We start from the raw sequence: 27,276 nt of genomic DNA, 5'->3' as shown, positions 1-27,276 counted from the left end.
GGGGATGCCTGAAGTGTGATACTGGTGCTGTACCAGCATGACCAGGTAGATCTGCCTGCAGTCTCCAGCATTTTCTCACCATTTTCTCAACACCAGCCCCTGTAGAGTTGTATACATATATAATGGCTATATACATAGCCCATTCAGGCAAGTCTTGTAAATTGTACTGTTACATGTCCTGATCTCTAAAAAGAGCATTAATCCTTTGATTCATTGCGAAATCTATACCACAGGTTAGTTTCTCTGCCTTTGTAAACCCATTTTTTTCCTTTCAATTTTAAATCTTCAGTTTTTCAAGGTCTATTAAGCAAGAGTGAACTTCATAAACTGCACCTTAAAATCTTGGTCTTCGATGTCCACTGCTGAGACATCTAAAGTCACAGATGGTTTCTGGGTGACTGAAGGCCTCACAGATACAACAAGCAGTACCTTGCATTGACTCCAAAAACAAATTGAGAAGAGATGGACGTTTTGGAGCATGTATGTGATATGTATAGCTTTGAGCAGGGGGCTAGACCATCTCCAGAGGTCCCCTCCAACCTCAGCTATTCTGTGATTCTGAACAAAGGGGAAAGCTTTAAGAGGTGTCTGCAAGTTTTGTGACTTGGAATTACATTTTTATTATGCTCCATCTGTCCAGTAATGAGTACATTGATAACTATGCTGAGGTCTTGAAGAGAGTGAATCAATTCCAAACAACTTTTTCCAACATTTCATATCACTATTGCTGTCTGGATACTCAGATCACATGAAAAGTCAAATAAAGACCCTATGAGTTCATGCTGCTTTGAACAGAGGACAGATTCTGGAGTTGGTATTTTGGCTGGCAGGCAAAACACTGTGTACAGGCTACAAAGACATTACATAGCAAAAATGTTCATAGCTCTTCTTGCTAGTCATTTTGTTCTCTGTAGGAGCTACAATAGCTGTCTACATTATGTGTTTCAGAAAATCTGTCTGGGAAAGGTTGAAGATATCTATAGTAAAATTTGCTTGTTGTCCCTTTGCACGGAGTGCTTGAAGCAATGCATTTTTCCTAATGGGGTGTAAGGAAAAAGCACTGTATGTTTAGAAAAAATGAATTACAGACATTTATAGACATAGCTTTAAAGAGATGTCTCAGTGTGGATTTGTATATGGGATTGGATCTAAACAAAATAAGACAGTGCAAAGAAACAGTAATTCTGCCATTAATCACGTTACTTTTATTTAAACAGTAAGGTATGTCTTTAATAAAAGTGGTTTTATTTTTTTAATATTGATGCTGAGTTTTGAACAGTACTGTACCCAAACAATTTTACAAATATAATGCTAAATACACTATTTATTGCTCACTGTGGTTGTATGAACATAAAAACTTCTGTTATGGAAACAAATGTAAGAATGAATAAGGCACCCTTTTAGTGCACTGGTTTCATCTGTGCTTGCAACATACACAAAACTTCGTTTCACTTTTACATGTCACTTTTCTCATTTTGCTTATTACAGCAGAAATAAGTTAGATTTCATTATTTGGGCTATGGTCAATGCCTTGTCTGAAAAATCCAAACTTGAAAGCACCGTCTATTTTTTTTAATTTAACCTGCCACCCCTTTCATATAGTATGTCCTGATTTCTTCTTTTTCTAAAGACAAAAAATATTTTTGTTCTTCCCTTGCCTTTGCTGTTACTAGGAAACATGCCCTGCAAGAGGACTGTTCACTACTGCATGAGACAGAAGACCAGACTTGCTTTTTTATTTGAGTTTTGCTTGTTGTACTGACCCCACTCAAAAGATAAAAATAAAAATGCAAAGGCGTCTTTACTGCCTAATCTTGTGTGGCAGGGCCCAAATCAGACATCAGCATGAGATGAGACCTTCACAAAGCTGGTTAAAAGGCTTTCTTTTTATTTCAGTATGCCCCTAATTAGGACTTCCCAGCAGCTTCAGGCTATAAGCTACATCCAACTGTCCTTTGTCCTCAAGGATCCACTTTAGCTATCACTCTGTTTCAGAACTTGGGAGACCACTGATGTCTAGGGAGCCTCTGAGAGGCTCTGCAAATCAGTCTCCAGAGGCTTCAGTGATTTGTCCAAGCATTGCTGAAGGGCTGAAATTTGATCAAATAAACAAACCAGAGAGACAGGGCTCCAGCCCCCCACCCTAGCTCCGAGATTTCTTTAAACAGTTTCTGTTGCACTATTTTTAGAAGTTATCTGAAACAATAGCAGAGACAAAGGTTTCAGGTGGATTTTTTTTTTTTAATTTAAAGCAGACTATATCATATTTTCCTGATACTCTAATATTTATTCCTTAAAAAATGAAAGGCTCTTGCAGGATAATATAAACATAATAGATATAATCATTGAATTCACCAGTTATATGAAGTAATGTATTACATATATGACAAACACAGCTTTACATGAACGTTGAAATGCAAAATGTCTTAATTACATACATTATTACAGTCCTGTTTTAAGAGAATCTTTTGGTTATATGTAAACACTATAGATTAGCTAACTATTTAAAAAGTTATCATGTAAGACAAGTATGGCATTGGCATAATTTAAAAAACAAAAACTAGCCCTAAATCTTGGATTCTTTCAGGGTAAAACAGCAAAAGCAGGTACCAGTCTAATGCTATGTAATTACATGCTAAAATTTAGACTTGAAGAACCAGTGCTTCTTTGTGTTCCTTCCTTCTTTTGTTTTAATATTTTAAGATTTTCACCATTGGTGCCCTAAGGAATGGGCCAACTTGTACTATGTATGACAGGATAATAAACATTATTTGAGTGTTGCCATTCCAATATTAAAAGCCATCTAAATTAAGTCTCCTAAATATGTACTGGTTTAAATTAAATCCTGAGGAATTATAATCTGCTTACTTGATGGTTTTGGTTAAGTGCAATTTGATGTATGCAGAATGCCACTTCATTTAAGGTTATTCCTAGTAAGGCATATTAAAAATAAATACAAAAGTGACAACATAATATTTAGTTTCCTGCTACAAAATCTTAGGCAAAAAATATTTTTGCATGTAGTAATGGACTTCATCCATTTGCTGGCTTACAGTAGTTAATATTTGTGCATTAAGCTGAACTGTCAGAATGTGCCAGTGTGCTATAGTAGTGGTCCAAAGCTACATGCTAAAGATTTTGTTTCCATGCTCAAACATAGCTTGCACAAACTGCTTGAAGACTCTGTCCATGTAAGTGCACTTCCTTGGCCATATTCCTTCCAGAAAACCAATATGGCCTCCGCAAGAAGTCAGAACCAAAGCAACATTTGCATTTTGTTTGGCAGTTTCTACTGGTATAGCTAAAAGGGGAAAAAAAGAGTTTAAGTCCATATATCTCTATGAAATGCCAGCCACCTGAATAATTTCTCCTAAATGCTTTTCATTTACATGAGAATATATATTCTACATGAATAAATACGCACAACACAGCTTAAACATATTGCAGGACTTGGAATCACAGATGTGTTAAAAGCTGTTTCTCTCTTCATCATAAACTCACCTTATCTGTGTGATTTTTCCAGATGCTGTGAAAGTTTCAGAAATCACTGGGCTTGATGCTTCTCTCAGTCACACTGGTGTAAGAGCTCTCATGTTAATGAAAATTTACAATTCTGTATAAACAGTGTAAGTGAAAGGAGAATCAAGCCTGGAGTTTTTACCTGTGTTGCAATATTTGGCGTTGGAAAAACTGAGGAAGTGGCACCTTAGTGGTGAATCCCCTTCTTCCAGTAGGACACTCCAAAGAAAAACCTTTAATGTTGTAACGTTTTGCCTGTGAGATATCCTATTTGCTGCATTAAATAAGATCCTGGATTATTATCATGACTATATCTGATTTGCCTTACATTTACACCTACATATTTAGACCACACCATGCAAACACAGCAAGAGACAGCAAGAGCCCTGAGAAACTCACAATCTAAATAAGCAAGATAAATAGAAAAAGACAACGGGCAAACAAACGCACAAGGTCACAGAAATCTGCCCCATGTTGCACAGTAGGCTGGTGGTACTCTACTGAATAGTAACTTCTAGAAAATGATTTAAGTAATATTAGAACAAACAGTACAAGGATTTTTCTCTTGCTGGGTTAGTTTTCAGCTGGATCAGCTCCCTGATGTGGTTCACCACGTTAATGCCAGTATATGAAAGGCAGCAGGAACAGTCATACGAGGACTGTGGTGAGGTGACCTTTTCTGTGACAGCCTATGGTTAGCTTAAAGTGATCACTGAACTGTACCCCGAGATGTGCACAGGCACGAGGGCAGCCTGCAGTAAGTCTTAGTTTGAATGAGCATAGTTGTGTGGCATAATCAATGGTCACTATCATTTGGGCAGTTCCCTTTATGAAAGAAAAGAAAGGTCAGTTAACAACAGAGAAAGCATATGAATTTACAAATGGTATTTCAGTGCGACAGGATGACAGTATTATCATATGAGCTGTTTGCCACAGCAGCGGAACTTTGTGAAACTGTGGTGTTCATGCTCTTGAAACTAATAAACATTAGTTGCTTTAAGCAATTTCCTCTGAAGCTTTAAGTATACTAAATATACTTCTGAACAAAGCAGAAATCTCAGTACATTACAGTGAAGAGTGAAAGAAATGAATAGCTACGGAGTAGCAGAGAGCGTCATATAATCTGCAAGAGAGTCCCTGCTGTTCTCTGGAGCTAAGTCTGCATCCCATTCAGGGGACAGTCCAGTACCTTATAGTATGGACAGGACCCTTATAACACAACATTCATAAATGAAATTATGTGATTACAGTACATAAATCAGGACTGACAGAAAAAACAACAGCAAAAGAATACATGCTTTGTCCAAACAGAAGTAAAAGAACTTTGCTGTATTGTCCAGAAAAGGTTATGATTCCACAAGAAGATAAATCTGATTTTAGGTCATACATTGCTAAATCAAAAATGCCTTGGCACTACAACACAAAGCAGTGAGTCATTCATGGGACTTCTACTGCTGGCTTATTTATTAAAAAACATTTTTGAAGAGAGACCTTTAATCAGGTTCACTTTTTGGAGGCTCAGTTGTCCATATCCCTTTTTGATTGAACTTCAACAGAGACACCCCCACCCCCACCCCAGGGAGTCTGCCTTTCCTTTCTCCTTTATACATTTGCTATCTCAAAGGTCATTACCCTTGAATAGACCTTATCCCTGTGTATCACCACCTTCATTATGCACAAGTTCCTTACTTTCCCTTGGATGCTGGCAGCCTCCTTGTTGTGTGCTTCAGATGTTGATTTGCCTTAACGTCCAGCAACTAGAATAACATGGCACCCATTCCTTAGCCAAAGAAGGGCCCCAAGCCAGACTAAGTCACACTGCAGATCCTGAATGTGATGACTGTAATTAACAGATGCAGGGGAGAGCAAGTTAAAATAGAGCAGGGCAGAAGCATGGACCTGCACCAGTCTGGGGAACAGCCTGTGCCTGACAGGTCCTTACTAGCAGTGTGTGGAATGATACGCTCTGCTCCGCTCCAGGGCTGCAGCCTGGAGGTTAAACCAACAGCATCCGAAGCAGGGTCAGGGTCATTTATGAATGTTGTGTTATAAGGGTCCTGTCCATACTATAAGGTACTGGACTGTCCCCTGAATGGGATGCAGACTTAGCTCCAGAGAACAACGGTGTTTCTCTTGCAGAATATACAAAGTGCTTGCTACTCCATGGCTATTCATTTCTTTCACTCTTTCCCTCCTTTCAAAGCTGCACACATCTAAGCAGTTTATAGAGTATGACATTTAGTAAGTGTTTTTGATTCTTTTCTAGGTGGAAGAAACACTGTTTCTCACTCTGTAAAAAAAGTCCTTGGACTTTTCCTTTGTTCAACAGGAAAATTGCAAATACCACCTCTGGGCCTTTTAAAGCAATATTGAGGTAAGGCCAAAAATAAAAATCAAGTCAATGAAATGAAAGCCTTGGGCCTGCCAGCCTGGACTGGGGAACAGCAGAGGCTGGAAACAGATCCAGAAAACAATGTATTATTTCTTGCAATCCAACATATGCATAATTTCAGACCACACCAAGCACTTGTCTGGGGTTTTGCTTCAGTTAATCTGCCCACGAATCTCTGATCTGGCTCTTTTGGACTCCATGGATGAACACACTGCAGTGTACAGATGGTGGCTACAATTCATGTGAGCTTCTGCCCACTGCATGGGATTTTGCCCACTTATCTGTACCAAGCCATCTGCTCCTCCTCCCTCTAGTACTGCACGGGTCATGTTAAACAGAAAGCTGATATGGAAGTGGGAATCAGGCGCAGGCCTGAGTCCCTCATTCTTGCTCCTGGCAGTGAATCACATTTTCCACAGCCATCCTGCAGCTGCCTCCCTGGGCATGGAGGGTACTGATGAGCTGTCTTATAAGCAAGGATATGGAGGACGAGTGTGTTAGGAGGGAAAGATTTGATGTCCAAGAATAGAAGAGAGCATGGGAGCTCCATTGATCCTATCTGATGCAGCACCAGTTGTGTACTAGCCTGAATACATCTCTTAACTAGTTGAGGTTGTACAAAAACAAGATGATCATTCACTTTGTCAGACTAGTGTCAAAGTGTACACAGAAATATCCCTTCTTGCCAAGAGCTTTGCTGGGATTGGGGAAGGGAGATGACAATAAATGTCTCCTCTGCAGTACCAACCCAGCTGGGGAAGCCCTTACAGGCAAAGCTCGCTGTGATTTCTGCATACTCCTCACACAGAGGTTGCCAAAGTAATGGTACCTCCCAAATCAATTTGCTAGTGGTCAGTTATTCATTCCCCAAATGACTGGCAGTGCTGTAGTGAATAGCATGTGCTGCCTGCTTCCAAACAGCCACAGCAACTCTCTCCTAGAGACCTAGCAGCACTCTGATGATGGTTATCTTCTGCGTCAGATAAGGTGTGAGCCTCACACAGATCTTTATGAATGTCATCTTCCCCATTCTGAAGTTCTACCTTTTCAAATTACCATTCATTTGGAGCAGGACTTTGCCACGGATCATCGCCCTTATCACAAGCCCCAGCACTGTGCTGAATATGCAGCCATTTATTTCCATCTGCAATGAGGATTTTTAGCAGGTGTCAAGTTTGACCTACTGTTACACCTCTGCTCTTACATACCCTATGGTGAACAGGAAAGCCTGTTCTTGACATAGTTAATCTTGATTCAGTTGGGCCACCATTTGTATGACTCCTGCCCAGCAGGATTTCTTGCTCTGCAGCTTCTCAGGAGAGAATTGAAAATGTTGTGTTGCTCTGCAGTGCCAAAATGCAAATGATGCTTGGCTGTGGTGTGGTACTTTTCTCAAGGCTGTTTCCAGGGACTGTTAGCCATCCACAAATAAACCCACAATGCAACAGAGCAAATTCTGCAATGTAAAGGGCAAACAAATGGAGCGCTGGATGCAATGCACTCTGGGATATAGGGTGGCACGCCAAAAGACACTACTGTTCATTTTTGTCCAAATGTAACCTTGTACTTACGCTTCCACTGAACAAAATCTGTACTGCTATTTGATCCAGTAGTGCACAAATTTGTTATTTGTGATCACAGAACCATGATGCAAATAGATATGTGCAGAATCACCTTGTTCAAAATCAATTTGATATATGTTCTTTGCAAAAAATATTTTTGAAAAGAAAAAAGAAAAACACACATAGGAAGCAGCACAGGCTTAAGTAATTCATGGCTGTCTGACTTTCCATTCCCTCATTTGGTTCGTTTCTTCATGTTACTTAAACTCTCACCCTAATTCTTATCCTTCTCCTTAATCTTTTTCCATTCCCTGACCATTTGGTCTTTCCAGACAACTTCATTCAGTTTTGCTGTTTACATAATAGGATGCAAAATAACACCTAGGAATGATTACTCTAAGTCTCGATTCAGAGGGACCGCAAAGGTTCAGAGAGTTCGGTAAAAAGTAACTGAGCTTCAAACATCCACTTAGTGCAGTGGATCAGGAGGGAGCTGGCAGGGCATCCAACTGCATGGACAGGCTTTCAGTCTGAGCACAACACTCACCAGCAGCAATTGGGTGAGCATTAATATGAAATTTAAGTTGGATACTTAATATGCTGCTAAAAGTGTCTGAGGAGAAAAATGGCACTTCAGATGAAAAATGCTATCATTGAATCTTTTTAATTTATTTCTGACACTTATAAAATAAAAGGGCTTGACTTGGTTATATTACACATTTCCTCAAGCAGTGGCTTGTTTAGATTAGTTATGGTGAGAGAAGTGTCAGGCAGTGAAGAAAGCATTTGTTTTCGTTAGTTTGCATTACGCAATATGACAACTGCATTCCAGAATTAAACTACAGATACATCAGCTGCCAAGCATCAAGGAAGGACTGGGAATGAACTGTTGCTTCCCAATACTGGATTGAGATGAAAGGGCACATTTTCACAATATATTCAAAAACAATTCCTGGGAAGTACAAAGTGTACCAAAAGCTACATGAGAAGAAATGGTCAGGTAGTAAGAGGCAACAGAGTCAGCATCTGTACTTTTTAAGGAAAGTCTCTCTCGAACAAGACTTGAGTGTGTATGCCCCTATCACCTGTTGTAGGAAGGTATGGCTGGCTTTATAAAGGACATTTGAACACGAAGGAATTCTGGCACAGCCCTCTCCCTAATGAGTTTTCTAATCCTGTTTCACAATGTCTGAAACTACAGCTGTCTACAATGGAAGTGGAAGGTAGCTTGGAAGCTGATAGGTATTATTGGGAGTGATGAGGCATGAAATAACCAGTCCCCAAAGTCAGCGAAAGCCTGGAGTCTGGTTGAGAACAAAGTCTGTGGCCTTGAGTCCATTACACAGTTGTCAGTGGAAGCTGCCTCTGGTTGCCACAGGCTTGCATGTGTCCACACACTTTTAAGTCAGAAGAAACAAGCCAGTTGCGAGAATAAGTCACATCCCAGGACACCAGCCCCTTGCTAACATAAAGCAGCCAGCAAAAGTGCCATGGTGAATGAACTCCAGTAACCGATGTCAGCATCCACAATTTCTAGGCTGCTAATCAGAGTGCACTGTGTCTCCTGCCAGCACAACTTTTCACAGCGAGAATGCACAAACCAACAAAAAAGGAGCCAAAGATACACACATATAACAGGGTCACGCTCTTAGCTATAAACCAACATTTGTCCTGGCAGCCCTTCCTAAGATAAACTAGTCACCAGTAGGACAGTGGTTTACAGCTAAAAGTATAACTCTGCAAACAAGGAATCAGTGAATGAGTGGTGGCCTAACCACCCAAACACTTTTGTGGAGAAAGGCAGGTTGGAGTCAGATTTTAAGAGGATGGACAGTCATTAAAACAGACTGATGTCTCTTGTTTCTGGTTCTTCATGGTGCTCTCCCATACTTCTCTCCATGCTGCCAGACTTCTAAGGCATTTTTTTTATTGTTTAGTTCTGACAATAGGTTTGATACTTAATCTTACACAACAGACCATCCCTACAATTCACTGTTCACTGAGAGCTGTGTTTCTTTTAAAGACTAGTTCCAAGGTAGGAAGGGTCTGCTACAGATGTACTCTAGGGGACACAGTCTTCTGCCTAGCCAAGCCACACGGGGTCAGGTTTTGGCTCTTGAGATATGGAGGTTATATTTTAAAAGGAAGGGTCAAGGAGATGGAGTATCTGCAGTAGCTTTAATCTAGCTAACAAAGGTACCAGTCCCAGTGAGAATAGGTTGGAAAAGGTTAACGAGTTCTCCAGGCTTGTGCTTCCGCCACCACCTCTTCACTGTGGTTTTCACCTGTGCTAGCTAGTTAGCTTTGCCACAGTTATTTCCTTTTTAGAGCTGAACCCACAAACTGACCTAAAGCTAAATGTAGAGGTGAAGCCAATGTTCCCTCTCCGAGATACCTATTGGCAAAAGCATGACACAATGGATCACCTTCCTTCTGGGAGTATGGGGGAAGTCATCCCAAAGGTCATAAAACCAACAAAAATTTACCTTTAGAATCACTGGCTAGATTTTATATTTGGACACAGACTTTAGGTAATGGCCACATTCAGACACTCTCATTTCCAGAACAGTATATGCTTATAACAGAAACAGCAATTGGACAGTTTCAAGGAAAAAAAGTCTGGTAAAGGCTAGTAAATACAAAGGGACTTACTCTGGCTCAGAAAGTCCCCGAACTGCAAATTTCTGAAGGCAGATGCAGTATTCTGGAGGAGTAGTACTACATGCTTGCCCTGATCTTACATTTTTTGCTAAGCATTTGTTTGGCCAGTGTCAGGGCCAAAGGAGAGAAGAAATCAGACTGTCTTTTCCTAGTGCACTCTACTGGAGCAGCCCTTTTCATGTCACATTTGTCTCTAACAGGTATTCAAAATAGGAGCAGTAACGTAAGTGCATGCATGGTTTTGTATGTGTAGTATATGTGAGCACACATAAATAGTACATACACACACAAAGTCTCTTTGAGTTCCTTTCATCTTCAACTTGTTGTTCTCATCTGTCTGCCTATTCACTTTGGTTCTGTGACTCAATCTACAAGAACCTCTTCCTGGTGGCTGAAGAAAACTTCCCTGAAATAAATCAAGTGTATGAACTTCATATTTAAAGGTGTCAAGTGTTAACTGCTGAAAAGGGTGTCCTCAACCAGCTGTTAATTATAGTGTTTTTCCTCTACATTAACTTCTGTTCTCTTTCTCTTCTCAAACACTGTAACCAATACACAGACTGCAGGAATGAGTAGATTGTTTTAAGACAGTTAGCAATGTGATTAAAGATCAAGAGTAAAATGTTCACAATGATCCTGTGTTTGGTAGAAAACAGAAAGAAAAAGGAAATAAGACTTTTCAGCCTACTAGTTACTAGCTAATACTGCTGCTAGTTGGCCAGCTTCATCTTCTATTTAGATTTTTATTAGTATCAGTGCGTCTCCTTCTAGGAGCACATATTGTCTACATCTTTTCCCTTATCCTGGATTTTGGCCTACATGGTAGCTTATGTTTTTTTTTTTCCTATTTTTAATTATCAGGTGCTTGAGTTTATGGCACTGAGATCATGAGCAGCAACAGTTAATGAGGATTTCAAGTCATCTGAAACATGAGCAAGTACCAGAAATTTTTTATAGGGACTGGCTCAAAGCATGATAATAAAAAATACTTGGTTTAACTTTCATTGAACTCTGAACAGTCCAGAAATCTGTAACTGGGCTCCTTATTATAGGCTCTCTTCATACTCAGTGGGTATAAATGGGAACTTTGGGGGGGCAATACATCTGATATCTTCCTTACAATGAGCTAACTCATATCCTAAAAGTGCACATTTCTTTCTTGAACTATAAAGAGAACCTAAAGAGATTGTATCAGATGTAGGCACCTAACATTTAGCTAGATGACTGCCACCCCAGGTGCTTCTGCATTCTATACTAATCAGTCCTCTCCATTATCAGATGTTTTATCTGTCTTTAAAGTGTGTTACAGTGTAGGATAAATTGCAAGACTAATCCAACCCTGGAGGTTTTGATCCTATGTACAAGTAATATTTAAATAAACCTTCACACATAGTTCATTCTCAGACCTATAAAATTTATCTTAATCATTGCACATACAGAGAAATATATTTTTAAAAGCCTAGACTTACCATGACCAGGTGAGAAAACATCATCCACAGAGTTTAGACATAACACTGGAATTCCTACTGATTTCAGCTTGCGGCATGGGCTAGCATCTTCATAGTAATCATCAATTGTACGGTAGCCAAACATGACTGAAGTGAACTGCTTATCAAATTCTCTAACAGTTCTAGCCTAAAGTACAGAATTCAAATAGGGAACTATGTCAGCATTTGGAAAACAGCATCAAGCTAAAGCAGAAGCAATATGTTCACATACCTTCATCACAAGATCCATATCAAATAATTTCTCCAACATTTGTCGATGCCTATAAAGAAAGAGAGGAAAAGTGGAGGGCTTTGCTTTTTTGCCTTACAAACAGATGTACAAGTCCTCTGCTTTACAGATACATATATAGAAATAGCTCCAAATACAAGAATATGCTTGTTTTAAATTTTCTGTCATATTAAAAAATCTGTCTGGAATCCAAAAGCAGGAGAATTGTTTGTTCCTATGCAGGCACATCCAGAAACATATTCAGAATCTGCATGAGTCATTAGAAAGGTGCCAAAGATTAAGAGAATCAAATATTTAGGAACACAAAATACACTTTAATTTTACAAAGCAAAGGATGAACTAGTTCTTTCCATGTTTTTGCAGTAAGGCTGACCTTTAAAAATTAGTATATATATATAAACATACTCAAACTCAATACATGCATATGTCCAAAAAGTAATAAAACAGTTTGCTTTACTAATGAATCAAGAAGTGCATTAGTCTTGTGTTGACTTCCCTGAGGAGCAGAGAAATTCAGCCACATTGATGAAAATTTGTTTTGCAAAAATGTCTTTTTAATTTCAAAATTTACAGGAGAATGAACACAGAACAGATATGTGAAATGTTGCTACAGCATTAATTTTGACAATATTCTTTATACTTGCTGTAGATCTCATGCTAACATCTTTCCACCTTGCTATATAGTTTAGAAGGCAACTCACCTGTTGATAGAAGATTGTAGACAAGTAGTCAAGTAATAGTTGAAAAGAAGCCAGTTTAGTGGCTTCTCCAGAGATTCTACAGATTCAAAAACATTCCAACCCGCAGAGAAAATTGCAGCTGCCATTAAAGGAGTGTCTCTGCCAGTTTTGCCCAGGTAATTTAGAAGCAGCATGCTATAAACAGAAATGAAAAACAGAAACATATATACTATCAAATTGCTTGTTTCAATTTAAAGCTATCTTTTTTGTCTGTTTTTCCATATAGTTTCTTTTATCAGCCATATAGTTGTGCTTAGCATTTCTAGAAGGTAGTTAACGTAATCAACATCTGACTCATGAAGTTTGCTTTCGTTCTCTACATGCAGAGAGGAACTGAGTGCGCTGTGTGGGATGTGGATAGGAGTGCATTTAAAAATAAACAGAGAAGTACTATTCATATTTATATCAGTGAAGGAGGGAAAAGGTCATGTCAATGTACCTTACTCAAGGAACAGGTATTCCCAAATTGTTAGTAAGTTTTACAATATTTCTTTGGTCTTAGAACTCTTGAAAACTACTGTCTTCCTGATAAATCTGATAAGTCTGCCCAATAAATGCAGACTGCCCCTGGTATGCATGCCTCACTATGAAGCTGTCTTTTGAGTTGAAGGCAATACCCTTATCCCACTGTGACGGTGTGCTCCTTCCCCCTGTGACATGCTCTCTCCCCCTCAACCTGGCCTCCCTGTAAACAGCACGTAGGCAGGGGCTAATTGAGCAGGCACCAACTAAGACCTGTCTAGCATGCAAATATGACTATGAGTCAATCATCTCCCCCCCCATAAATAGGGGGCAGCCCAGAGCCCATTGAGCTCTCCTGCATGGCAGTGGGCTGCACTGAAGAACCTCCTCTTGAGCAGGGATGCCTCTCAAGGTTACTCCTCGAGGTTGAGAGATTCCTTACCCGTGACAGATCCTCAGTAAGTGATTAATAGCATGCTGAACTTTTGCAAACGTTGCAAAACTTTGTTGAGTTATACCTCTGATTAATTGTGCACATAATCCCTTAGACATAAACCGTTGACCAAGTCTGAGACTAAGATTGGATCCAGCTGCACCTAGGCTCCTCCGAGGGAGAGTCTGGAAAGCAAGGGGGTCCAGTCCGAACCTCGTGACTCAACGGGAGGGTCCCCTTTGCACATGCTCCTTTAGACATGAACTGTTGACCAAGTCTGGGACTAAGATTGGATCCAGCCACACCTAGGCTCCCCTCTCAGAAGGAGTTTAGAAAGCAAGGGGATCCTTTCTGAACTTTGTGACTCAATGGGAGGGTCTCTGTTGCACACGCATCTGACCCTGTCCTTCATGCAGTAAATAACTGAGTGAACCTTGACAATCAAACCTCGTTAAATCATTCTTATTTACAATTGAACTTTGTTAAGTCGCTATCTTACCGCAATAAACATAGTGGTGCTTCCCTCTTATGAGTGAAGTGCATCACTCATTCACAACACCCACCTCATACATATGAGAGAATACAGCTGTTCTTTAGCATAAAGTATGCAAAGAATGAAGGGGTGGTTAATTAATAACATCAGCCAAAAAAATTATGAGTCAAATAAATGGCTTAAGTCTCGCCTTTCTGACCAATTGCAACTTATAGTCTCCACAGCTGAGGTATAGTTGAGATGAAGAAAGGGGAGATTTCACCACTGTCTGACTCTTCAGATGTAGAAAAATTAAATTAGCACAAAGATAGTGAAAGAAAAGTAATAATAGAAAAGCTAGAAGTCTTACTTTACTGTCTGAGGCCCCAAATTTTCTTGGAAACCAACAATCATTTGAATATCAAGTCTTTAACTCAAAGCATTATTAGCTCTACAGCTTAATATACCTCCCTGGACCACCAGCTCTCTGTACCTTGGCTTCATCTACCATACTTTGGGAGACAATGACATCATGAGCCAGCCTGCCATAACAGAGATTTTATCCCCGTGCATAATCTACTGAATGACAGGACAGCAGTGCAAAAGAGAGACCAGCTTTTGGTCTTCCAAAGACTTGCCAGTTGGTAGGAACCAGGAGAGGAAAGAACAACAAACAGCACTTGGGTGTGCTCCTGCAATTAACTCACACAGTGAACCCAGTGGGGAGGGTCACCTGTGACACATGTCGGAGATAGGTAACATGTACTCCCTTCCCAACCACAGAAGAGGGAAAACCTGTGAGTCATCAGTCCATTTAGCATAAGAAGAAAATTGAGCCATAAACCAGTAAAAATGTTGCAGTCACACAAAAAGCCACTTCTCTAATGAAATTTACAGAATATATGTGGTGGGAGAAGGTTTAGGAATCTTTCTGTTAGAAAACATAGGCCCTTTCCAAAACAATACATAGTGAGGATCAGGAGAGCAAGTGGGCTTTCATTTACATTTATACCTTTGTGAAATGAATAGTTATTTTTCTTTTTTGTTGGGCAAACATTTAATATATAAATTAACTGGCTATTCAGAAAATTTTGAAAAGAAATAAATAATAAAAACTATTATAAGATTAGGATAAATGGATGATTTTCACAATATGCTCCTGATGAGATCTCTGCTCCTGCTTAATTTTAAACATGTAAGTGCTCCAATTTATTCTGAAGCAGGGAAACAGTCCCCTTGTGGATGATTAGGGACTATTCCAGTTTTATGTAAAATTAAGCATATGCCTTATCTTTGTGGTTCAGGGCTTAAAAAAAGTATTGGAGGAGCAAGGTGGAAAATCTTGCCTAAAATCACCCAGTAGTGGTGGTGAGGTAAAAGCCAGGAATAGAACACAGATCCCCTGTGCCATACTAACAGACTCTGCTACCGTTTAGGATACCATAACTAGGTTAATCCAAGGTTAGAAATGACACTGAGGGCCAAACTGGTCTTTTGGACCAAGCACAGAAAGTTTAGTTTCTACTGCGCCTTCAGCCCTGAAAACCCAGTGCCTCCCCTAACACACCCAGGCCCTCTTAGTTTTAGTGTAATGGTGCACCAAACATGAAGTTACCCAGGAAGAACTATTGTGCTTTAAATCTGTATCTCAATATTGAAACAAGCCTCCAGGTGTGCACAAGGCATATCTTTGGCTTTGACCATCTCCAGTGAAATATGTTTTTCCAATACAGCATGTTATTTCATGTTTTGCATGCAAAAAAGACTGAGCTGGGGAGAGACAGCATCCATCTGCCAAAGTGGGATAACAGCCAACAGGCTTGCTAACCTCACGGATAGAGTTTTAAACTAGCTTTATCGAGGGAAAGCCTGAAGCTTGACCAAAGCCTGAAGAGAAGTGAAGGCCTGGCAGGCACTGAGGAAGTACCCAAGGGACAGCGTGATGGGGGAGGCTCTCATGATTCCCTGAGATAGTAGTGTGACTGCGGCCCATCTCAAGTGCCAGTACTGTACACAAACACACAGCAAGGGAAAAAAACGGGAGGAACTAGAAGTCTGTGTGTAGTCACAGAACTACAAGCTCATTGGGATCACAGAAACATGGAGGGCTCACCGGCTCACTAGACTACAATGCTGTGATGGATGCAGATATGCTCTTCAGGAAGGACTGGCCAGGAAGGCAAGGAGAAGGGTTTGCACCTTAAACAAAGAATCTGTTTGAATGCAGAGAACTTTTTCTGGTGCAGGTTATAAACCAATTTAGAGTTCATATGTCAAAATCAGAGAGGAGGCCAACAAGGGGGATATCATGGTGGGCATCTGCTACAGACCTCCTGATCAAGAGGAAGAATTAGATGAAGTCTTTAGAGAGCTGGAAGAAGCTTCATCATCACAGGCCCTGATTCTCACAGGGAACTCTAACCATCCTGACATTGATTGGAACAACAACACAGGATGCAAATAAACCAGGCGATTCTGGAGAGCACTGAGGACAATCTTTTGATACACAATCTATGACTCCATTAGGGGAAATACTCTATGGATCTGCTACTCACATATATCAAAGAATTTCTCAGTGTGTGTAGGTGGATATCAGCTTTGGCTGCTGAGATCATTTGTGGTGGGTTATACCTGAGCGGGTACCCACTGAGTACCCACAGATTGGAGGAAGTGGAGCAAGGGAAGTGGGTAAGTGGGAAAGGTAAGCAGCAGAATCACAACACTGGCCTTCAAGAGAATTGACTTAAATTTGTTCAGGGATCTCGTTGGCTGCATCCCATGTGAGATAGCCCTGAAGGACCCAGGGGCCCAGGAGTACTGGGTCCCTGGGAGTCCAGTTTGATCTTCAAGGACAACTGTTTGATCTTAAGGCACAAGTATGGCACATTCTGATTTGCAGAAAGTTGAGCAAGAGTGGCAGTAGACCACCTGATTAACAAAAAACTCCTGACTGAGTTCAAATGCAATACGGAAGTATCCAGAAGGTGGAAGTGGGATGGGCTGCCTGGGATATAAAGCACATTTGCAGCTGGGCAAGCTGAACATGAATCAGCAATGAAGAAAACTAAATTCATGCTGTGCTGTGTTAGTAAGAGCACAGAAAATGGGTCTAGGGAAGTAATTATTTTCCTGTATTTGGCACTTGTGAGATTGTATCTGGAGTACTGTGTCCAGTTTTGGGCTCCCCAGGCAAGATAGACACTGACACACTGAAGAGATTCCAGGAGATGGCCACCAAGATGATTAGGGGGCTGGAGCACATGACATACGAGAGGCTAAAGGAAATGGGTCTGTTTAGACCAGAGAAGAGAAGGTTAAAGGGGGATCCTATTGCTGTTTTCAACTATCTAAAGAGTGGTTGTAAGGAAGACGGAACCAGACTCTTCTTGGAGGTGCACAGTGAGAGAATAGGAGGCAAAGGACACAAGTTGCAACAAGGAAAATTCCAAACAGATATTAGGAATAACTTTCCACAGTGAGGGTGGTCAAACACTGGAACAGTTTGCCCAGACAGTTTTTGGAATCTCCATTATTGGAGATAGTAAAAACTGACTGGATAAGGACCTACACAACCTGATCTAACATCAGTTAGCCCTGCTTTGAGCAGGACCAGTTGATCTCTAGAGGTCCCTTTGTACCTAAATTGTTCTATGATCTATGATTCTAAAACAAAATAAGATAAATGCCCTAAATCCTGATTACATGGAAGACACTGGCAAAATCACAGCAACAATAATGGAAAAAGTTTGGTTTAATTAATTTTGAGGCTTCCAAGTTACTTATTTACTTGATTATCAATAACTGTATTGCTTGAACAAACCTGTATTTGTCCCAAAGCTCCTACAGGTCATTAGTAGATCAGTGTCAATATGCAAGGCTGTATCTGCCCATCCTCCATAAAATCCATCAGAAAGAGGAATTCTCAGGAAGTTACCACTATCCCTACAGAATTTCTAAAGGAAGTTCTCTTCTCCTACGGTTGTCATTAAAGAGGCTGTCTGAACATTTCTCCTAGTTTCTAGCAGTGCTTTTTCTCAGCAACTGTGCTATCATTGTCTGTTCTAGTTGTAGTTTCTGGAGAGAAGCCAGGACACAGGAAGTCTTAATACCACATGCTACATCAACCCATACTGGTTTCAACAACACTAGTACTTCATGCTTCTGAGCCAGACAGAGCAGATACCCACATCTCTTCCAGCATAACCTACCTACATACTGCAGAACCCAGAGTAAGGTTAAATCTTGTAATTCCCAGAGTTTGCTAAGAAACACGATACGTTAGCTCCAGTTCCTATTTTTTATCCCTCTGTTCCAAAGACGGTCTCCATAGCTTCCAAAAACTGTATTGCCCACCTGTTTGTCTGTCAATCTGTCTGTCAGTGTCTCCTCTCATTCTTCCTGCTCCCTCAACTTTTGAATGTTTGCCAATTTCAACTCTATTTAACACAGAGCTAAAGGCTTCAAAGATGTTAAGTTTCTAAAAGTGTTCTGAATATTGACTGTTGGAGACGAACCCAAATTAGTTCCAGTTCAGTAAGTCATGTAAATATATTGCAGAGCAGTAATTTATAATCAGGCTATAACAGTCTTGTTTTCTGATCACAGTTACACTGAGACTTCTTTTACATAATTTCTTACCCTCCCATAGAAACACCGGCTGCCATAAATGGAGCTGAGGGGTGCAAGTTGTGTACATGATGAATAACTGCTTCTAAATCCTCTGTGTTAGCAGCACAGTAAGTCCTTGGTGTCTGTAAGGAGTCAGAGGGGAAAGTGCCATCATAAGCTTTTGCATCATCCTTTAAGGACAAAGCAAACTGTACATTGGATCATTTATATAACATGACAAATGTAATATTTCTCATGAAACTGCACTAAGCGGCAAACATGAACCCAGATCATTTCACAAGGAGGTGGAGGAAGGAATTAGTGATAACACTTGTTATCGTTACAAAAAAAAAAAAAGCTCAGTATCTGCAACCATCCAGTCATTAGACAAAATCTGAACATAGAGCTGCTAGCTAAACTAGATAAAACTAGATCAGAGCTAGATCAGAGCTAGATAGGCACTGATATTTTTAAAATACCCTGAGGAAATGAAAACAGATCACGAGGGCTATAATGCATAGAAAGGAAAGTTACAATGACAATTTCATCATCTTTACCCGCATTTAAATACCCCCAAAAATATGTAAGCCAGCATTTAAAAAGTAGCCAGTATTTAGATCCTACACACAATAAAAGCAAATAAATAGATAATTAAATTTACCAGTGTCATTTACCTAATTTATTAAAATTCTCTATTAGCTAAGGCAATGAAACCATGTCTACTATTAGCATCTCTTAAAATCTTGAATTGGGACTTGGAATGACTTCCACTGCCATCACTGGAATTTAGCTAACCCCTTTCCTGCTTACTTGAAGGGTAAGCATAGCTTTAGGGTTTCACCTGTGCAGACAACTCATACAGCCCACAATCTGAGGGACTGTCCGGAACAGTATATGGGAGACAATTAATCTTCGGTACAATAAGAATCTCAGTAAGATAAATTTTTCTCATGGTGTTCTCTAGATTTCACCTACACCAAGAGAGAGCTTTTAAATATACAGCTGTTACTACACATGTTAGTGACCCTGACTCAACTTAAGGTAGTAGCTGGCCTGCTAAAATTCAATATAAACTTTAAAAATAAATATACAAATATTTAATTATGAGTTCCTTGAACTTATTTGTTGCCTAAGGCAACAGTGTATTTTCAGGTATTTTTTTAAATGGCTTTCAGTTAAACAGCCTGGAAATTTGTGGTTAATTTAACAAGTTTAATTAGATGAAACTAATTATTTAAAGTTTAATTTAACAAGAATATTAAAAAGTTTAAGTCAAAAATAAAATACAGATGGGAGAAAAGCTAAGCCTGGATAATTAAAGCTGAAAATGTTTTCAATTTCCACTTATGGTGCATTTGCAGTACTCATCCACATGAATCACTGTTCACTTTATTACACCTTATTAATTATAAACAGTGTGAATGTGTTTTATTTTAATTAAATTGTCAAGCTTACAAGGAAAAAAAATTATTTTTGGAAACTAGGGTCTAATGTATTCTACGTGAAAGTATATTTGATTAAAGGGTTACAAAACTAGAGAGAGATGTTGCACTTTAATTTCAGTTAATGCCTGAAAATTTAATGTATAGCTATTGTATGAATATATTTTAAAACACCATCTTAGCTCACATCATTGACTGTGGTCATCTAATATTTGATTATTCCATAACAGTAACAATAACTTTCACACAATAACTTTCAATAACACACGAATGAGAAGTACATTTTTACCCTTAAATAGTTATTATTTAATGTAAATTTAAATCTATCTTTAAAGAGAGTAGAAAAAGAATTACTTGCATGACTAATTTCTACTGTGTTGCTCAGAGACACTTCAAATTCATCAACTGGGGATTTTATATTAAAATGTAGAACCCTTCTTGCAGAAAATGTTATAATTTCAGCTGTTTTTGTTTCACAGTAAGATCTTATAATGCTTAAATATGTAAATCCGATTACACTAAAATACAAACAATGCATCCAAACAAGAGATCTTTTAACAATTCAGAAATTCATCAATAAGGACTTTGTGTGTCACAAAACTGCTTTGTAGACCCATCTCCAAAAGTATGCAGAAAACTACTTTTAACATGGCAATATTCGCATTGAAATGCTTTAACTGATTATGGGAAAACATTCTGAGCTTTTTAACATCTGAAATCAGTGGATTAAAAAAATGCAAAACAATACCGAGTATTATGCACACTCATACCAGCTGCAGAACTGTCAACAAAATGCATATGAAAAAACAAAGCTTATTCAGCAATATTTCATCACATATTGTGCCTAGCTGCAGAAAATACTTAGCTTCAAGATACAGTCATCTGTGGAATTGCCAGTTATTTCTGAGCAAACGTGATATGTATGTTCTGAGCACAACAAATTTCCTTTTAGAGCTGAACTTGTGTCATAATTGCTGAGAAAAATACAAAAAGACATTTAACTTTTATATGACTATCTAAATAAATCTGATTTGTTCATTTAATAATCCATAACATGGATCAATGTTAATGGCAAAGTTTATTAACCATATCAAAATCTAGCTTAAATTCATATTGGCAGTTAGCAAAGTAATTACCACGACTCATATTTGGATTTGTATATTAAAACAATAGGGGCAAATTGTATTGAGTGAATACCATTTCCTGGATGTGTACATTTTAGATACTGAGGTGTTTTTGGAAAAAAAAAGTTTAAGGATTGCTCATTTTACTCTTACAGATATTAATAATTTAAATAATTTCCTAAAATGAAATGTTCACAAAAATATGGTGTTGACAGGGTGGCCTCTTTGAGTTTTAAAATAAAATAAATAAAAGATGACTATCAGCATATTATTGACCAACCAGATGATGAGGTTCTCTCCCTGTGCATTTCCAACATGAGCTATGAGCTTCTCTCATTTAAATCCAGCCCTCCAAACAGACACTGCTGATTCCATATATACTGCTTATACATGAAAGACACTTATCTTAAAAGTGATCCTTACCAAAAGTTCCTCCCCAGCAATTCCCCGATTGTTAAAAACCACGCATCTAAAAATTGACAAAATAAATTTGATTATATACATTTCTATATGAGGAACATTTTACATTGCTCGTTTTTCTAAAAAAGATTTAAAAAAATGAAAATACATTAAAAATGAGCCAGTTCTACACACATATTTAGCACATAAACATTTACAGCCCTACAGATTCTAAAATCTGACCTGTGTGAAAGGACCTTTATGCCAAAATGGAGTTCACCGAAGTCACTGGAACTCTATATGAACTCTGGGATTTGTCAGTGGAGGTCAGATTTCAGGATGAGAGCCACATGAGCTACCTGAAGATAGCATATGCAGCGGACACTGCCTGCGCTCTGAACTGGGAAAGTGTCAACCATAAGCTATGTCAGTGCAGCGCTGAGCCTAAACTAATTAGTACTGCTCCGAAGGAGGATGTCATGGATCTACGTGTAGACATCCTCTAAATTTACATAATTTTATTAAATAGTAAGAAATGAGCCAAATCAAAATTACAATGGCAGCTGAATCTAAGATTTGAACAACTTCTTGGAGGTGGGAATTTTTTGTCCTGAACAGCATAAGTTTCTATTTTCTCTATCCTGGTGGGAGTTGCTGAATTTTCTACTAGTAAGTATTACCTTGATTTAAGGATATATTTTTTCTTAAAAAATCTGCTATTGCTCTTCTACTATCTCAGTGTGATAATTTTATTAAATAAAATATATATATTTTAGATAGGTTAAATGCAATAAAAATGACTTCTTTTGGTATTTTTCAAATGTTGCTATTTAAAAACAAAATTACATCATTCTGTTGAAATCTGACCTAAAGCTTCTCCTTCTTAATGTTATACTCTCTTTTCTTATGTGATCAAATGCAGATATTTCTGTCAGAATATATAAAAAATTAGTACAGAGAAGTTGTTGATTTGGGGACTTTCCTACGCTGATATTTTTTTACTGTTAAATTAAGTGCAAAGTGATTTTAAAAGTACTTTAAGCAGTTAAACTGCTGCTTTACTTTCATAATTTAGTAAAGCAGTTATCCAAATCTCCTAACAGAGAATAGATAGCCAGACACAAACATAAATGCTCATATATACATATCTGAAGAACTTAATATAGTCAGTGCCAGAAGCCAATCTGCAGTGACAAAATGTAATATTCCAAATACAGATCCTGGAGCAATGACAATTTATTTTAAAGCACAGTAGCAGCAATATGATTACATAAGGGAATCTACGTAATTGACTAATCCACTTATCTTGCACAACTCTGACCAGTAGCCTTAATAACAAAACTAAATTAAGCAGCTAAGAGGTTACAAACCTCTCCTTCAAAGATCACCAGTAGGAGCAGGCTACCACTCCATTCTGCACACTGTACTCAGGAATCTGAGGCTGCTGAGTCAAGCGATTTTGCATTCAGAAGCTGACCTGCTCCCAACAGCAACCCCTCCACACAAGTCTTCCTGGAGCTGAATACAAAGCCCTTCTCTAGAAAGTGCAAAGTTAACACAGCTGAGTACTGGTACTATAATTTAAGGAGCAGCAGCAAGGGCCTATGCAGACTTAGCTTTCCTCCACTGCAATGTGGAGTACGTCTGTAGATACTAAAAGAGCCCTTTGGAATTTATCGCCTGTTACATAATTCTATTATTATTTTATTATTATTACTAATAATAATACTTCCTTACATAAACTGATTTCTCTGGATCTCACCTGCCTTAGGAATGCATCTTACACATATACATACTTATATTTGATCTTATTAGAACAAGTAAAATACTAGGAATGAAATACAACAGCACCTATATCCAAGTGTTTCACTTTGATGGATCATATGTAGAATGTAAGATTCTTTGCTCGTCCCTGTCAGACCAGGCAACAACAGGACAGTGGGTCTTGTGCTGGCATCCGGATAGTATAAGCTGTCATTATTATCAAACCAATCCAACGAAATCTGTCCTCCATCTGCTGTTTTAATGAGCTCACTGAAAGGTACATTTCAAGACAACAATGATTAGATTTAAAAATACATCCATACTATTAAGAGTGCTCACAGTATACAAATTACCAAGAGTGAAATCTTAATTTTTCATTGTTTTAATATTAAAAGTATAAAACACCACCTAACTAGGTATGTTTGCACATTTACCATTCACAAAGAGCCCCACCTCCAGTTGACATGAGTTAGCACAGTCAGTCTATGGAGCAATGCCAGTTTCCAGTATCTGAAGAGCTGGCCTTTCATGAATTACTGCTGATGTCCTGGAGTCTGGTAACTAACGTGCATTTTGGCATTGCCTATATTTTATATAGGCTTGTATACTGCAGTTTTCCTTTGGATTGTCTGAGAATCTTTTGATAGAGCTTTGGACAATCAACATGTTAAACATCTAGCAGATTTTTTTTCCTTTTCCAGGTAAGAAGCGTTTCTAATGGATGGCACTCGGTGTTGAAAACAACATTTGTTTTAAACACATGGAACACGGACACATACTACTATACCTTTACATCTTCAGTGAAGCTAGGATTTTATCCTATATCTCCACAAACTTTGCTAGAACGCACTCTTAAAACAATCATCTTAAGAATGCAACAAATATGACAATATCCCAAGAAGCTAAGCATGCACTGAACAATGAGAAGAGGGTTTCAGTCGTATTTTAGAAACATAGAGCATCCTTCCTCTTCTCTGGCAATGAACACTGTATTAGAGCATTGGTGCAGGAACTACCAAAACAGAAGTCTACCTTGCATTCGACTTTTTATTCGAAAGTACAGCCTTGATGGCATCTACTCAAGATGTTAAAGCTCATCAGCCTTGCTGGACTCACTAGCTCAACTTTGCCCTTTTTCAGTAATGGGAAGTAGATGCAGTGCTGGTGTGTACTGCCAACACAATCTTAAAAGGTGCAAAATAAGCATTGCTGCATGGAACTATGCCTCTCTTACCTCATAAACCTTGAAATAAAGAGTATACAAGAAGGGCTAAAAAAGTGGACATGGCTATACCGCTGAAATGTTTCCTAGTTACTAAAACTAAGGGAAGCTAAATGCTAAATCTATTCTACCATGCAAACAGAGCTGAAACAACTTGTGCCGTGTCCAGGTTCCGGAGCATAAAAGTACTTCTCCTTAGCTCTTGTGCCAAATGCCTCATTTGCCAGACTGAGTCTCATTCCTGTGTGAGAGAGACCAACTGAGGACAAACAATAAATACAATTTTTTTCTTACCAGAATTTAGATATAAAAGAACAAAAGATAAACCCTGCAGGTGAAAGTTACTCTGGAAATCACAGAAAGTTTATATACTCAAAACAGGGCTGAATGTGGCCATACTACAGTTAAGGTTGAATGTGCCAGCCGAATGGACGTGACTGCACGGCCTTTGCAAATTGATGGCATTCAATCACCAGAACACATAACCACCTACGTTCCTACATTGCCACCAATACTTCAGCGCACTAAAACTCCCTGAGCTATAATACAGCCATTTGGGAGCCCCTAGCTTTTAAATCTACTATACATTGAATCCAGGACAGAGGTGGTTCCAAGCACAGGATCAGTGGAGTCAGTTGCAAAGGTGGGTATAAAGCAGAAAAGATGAGCACATGCTTGAGCAATGATGATAGCTGTTACGCGCTCAAGGTAAGGTAACCACTACCCAGCTACACAATTAACAGCTTTCCAGAAGAAAGGCACTTACTTCCTGTACTCTACTTGGGGTCTGGACGTGATAAAGGGACGCAGGAGTGTCTGCACCCGACCTTCCCAGCACCAAATCGTGGGATAGTAAGTTTCTGTCACAACAGGGCAATGTTCCTCGAGAAAGCGGCAGAAACGGTCATTGCTGGCCACCAGCTGGGGTTTCTAGGAAGAGAGACTACGGTCAGGCATCAGCATTCATGAAAAAAATCAATGAAAGCCTGTTTAAATCCTCTCCCAGTAAACTGATATCTTTCATATAGTTATTTGCAATGCTTTTTGTTTTCATGGTAAAGAGATAAGTAAATCAAAACCAAAGGAAATGCCAAAATGCCCGCCAGAAAAAAAAGAAGAACATTAAACATTACGGATTCATTATCTATTTCTGATATATATACATATATATATATATTTTTTATATTAAAGGTCTACTTTTACTAGCATCGTACCATTCATTGAGAATCAAAAACACACTGTCTCACAGTAAGTGACAAAGATTTTACTGAAGCAATTGTATTGCACCATGCAGAAATTAAGCTTAATCCATGTACTTTGACCGTACACTTGTAGTACCTATTTTAACCTAGTAGGACACTCGTTCTCCTCCCGTCTCATGCTACAGTACACAGCTGCACTCACCTCTCAGTGCTCTGCACACAGGTATTTTTCTCAAAGCTTCCTTCTGCGTACCAACTGATGTGGGAAACCCTGTGTACCAAATGGCTCACGTATTAACGACCGTATTTCTTAAACCTGTCTTTCACACTGACTCTCCCACATGCAAGCGCTAGAGGGGCAATACCAGAAGACTTAAAGAGAACTGTGGCCCACGCACAGCAATAGCAGCATGTCCTCCTGACCCTTCGTTTTTCTCCTTGGACAAAAAGGAAGTATCCTTTTTCGGATGAAGAGGAAGGGTATGGTCTCAGCAAGTCTATGAATGATTATGGCAACACGCATGTCTTCAACAGCCATAAATCTTTTGGTACGCATATTTTGAGTTGATTAAGCATTCAGCGAGGCACTCCCATCATTGCTCCACAGAGCCACTTCAGATCAGATTAGAGCCTGGCTCACTGCTATCCAAATTATATGTGAATGCATGATCTACTCGTGAAACCGGTACCAACCGGAAGACATGCAGAAGTGCCTGAGCCCCACGAAAAACCACCAATGCTGGGACCAAAGGCAGTCGTGATGGCACAGAGGGCAGACACAAGGAAGAGAAGGAAACTCCCCTATTTAGCTGTGCTGTTAGTAAACCAAAGCACGGGTCATTCACTGAAGAGAGGGAGGACCCCTGACCTCCCTTCCCCACTCACAGCCCCCACTCAAGTTTCTCCCCCTCCAGCCACCACGTTTCGGGGAGGCCACCCCGCCGGCGCCCCCTCCCCGCGCGGACTGGGCCCCGCCGCCCCCCCGCGGGTCAGCCGGCAGCCCACGGGCAGCGCAGCGACGGACGGGGCGCCGCGGGGCGCGCAAGGGGGCGCCGCCGCCGGCCGCCATCTCGGGAGCGGGGGGCGGCGGGGAAGCCCTCCCCCCGCCATGTCAGGTGCCCTCGCCAGGAGTGCCTTCCTCTCGCGTTACCCGTTATTTTTAAGGGGGGGTGTGTGGAGGGGGGCGTTCAGGTGACCTTCGCGAGAAGGTGCCCGCCCGGCGGTGTCCCTGCTGGCGGGACACCTGAGGAGCCCACCCGGCGCTGCGCGGCGCGGCCCTCCCGCTCACCTTGGCGATGCTGCTGAGGTAGTAGCAGGCGTAGGCGACGCCGAAGCCCAGCACCAAGGACAAGCCCACGCCGGAGCCGAAGAGCCCCACGCGGACCTGGCTCTCCAGGTAGAGGGACAGCTCCCTGGTCAGCACCTGCCAGTCCATGGCCCGCGGCGGGGGCGAGGGCAGGGAACCCCCGCCACGCGCGCACACGCGCCCCAAGAGGCCGCCGCTGCGGCTTCAAGCCGGCGCCCGCCCCGGCAGGGC

General features: G+C 40.0%; 1 protein-coding gene across 1 annotated transcript; it reads right to left on the bottom strand.

The window, feature by feature from the left end:
• Window positions 1-1,165: 1,165 nt before the first annotated feature.
• ABHD3 (abhydrolase domain containing 3, phospholipase) lies at window positions 1,166-27,276 on the bottom strand. The gene is made up of 9 exons (XM_013939798.2): window positions 27,028-27,276; window positions 25,304-25,467; window positions 23,403-23,585; window positions 21,576-21,621; window positions 18,617-18,729; window positions 12,573-12,746; window positions 11,854-11,902; window positions 11,604-11,769; window positions 1,166-3,301 (listed from the first exon to the last, which is right to left on the bottom strand). The coding sequence occupies exons 1-9, from the start codon at window positions 27,172-27,174 to the stop codon at window positions 3,123-3,125; spliced, it is 1,221 nt and encodes a 406-aa protein (XP_013795252.2). The 5' UTR covers window positions 27,175-27,276; the 3' UTR covers window positions 1,166-3,122.

Source organism: Apteryx mantelli, chromosome 2 (assembly GCF_036417845.1).
Source record: "Apteryx mantelli isolate bAptMan1 chromosome 2, bAptMan1.hap1, whole genome shotgun sequence".
Classification (NCBI taxonomy): domain Eukaryota; kingdom Metazoa; phylum Chordata; class Aves; order Apterygiformes; family Apterygidae; genus Apteryx; species Apteryx mantelli.
The sequence above is the reverse complement of the archived record's forward strand: the minus strand, read 5'-3'. Positions and strand labels throughout refer to the sequence as shown.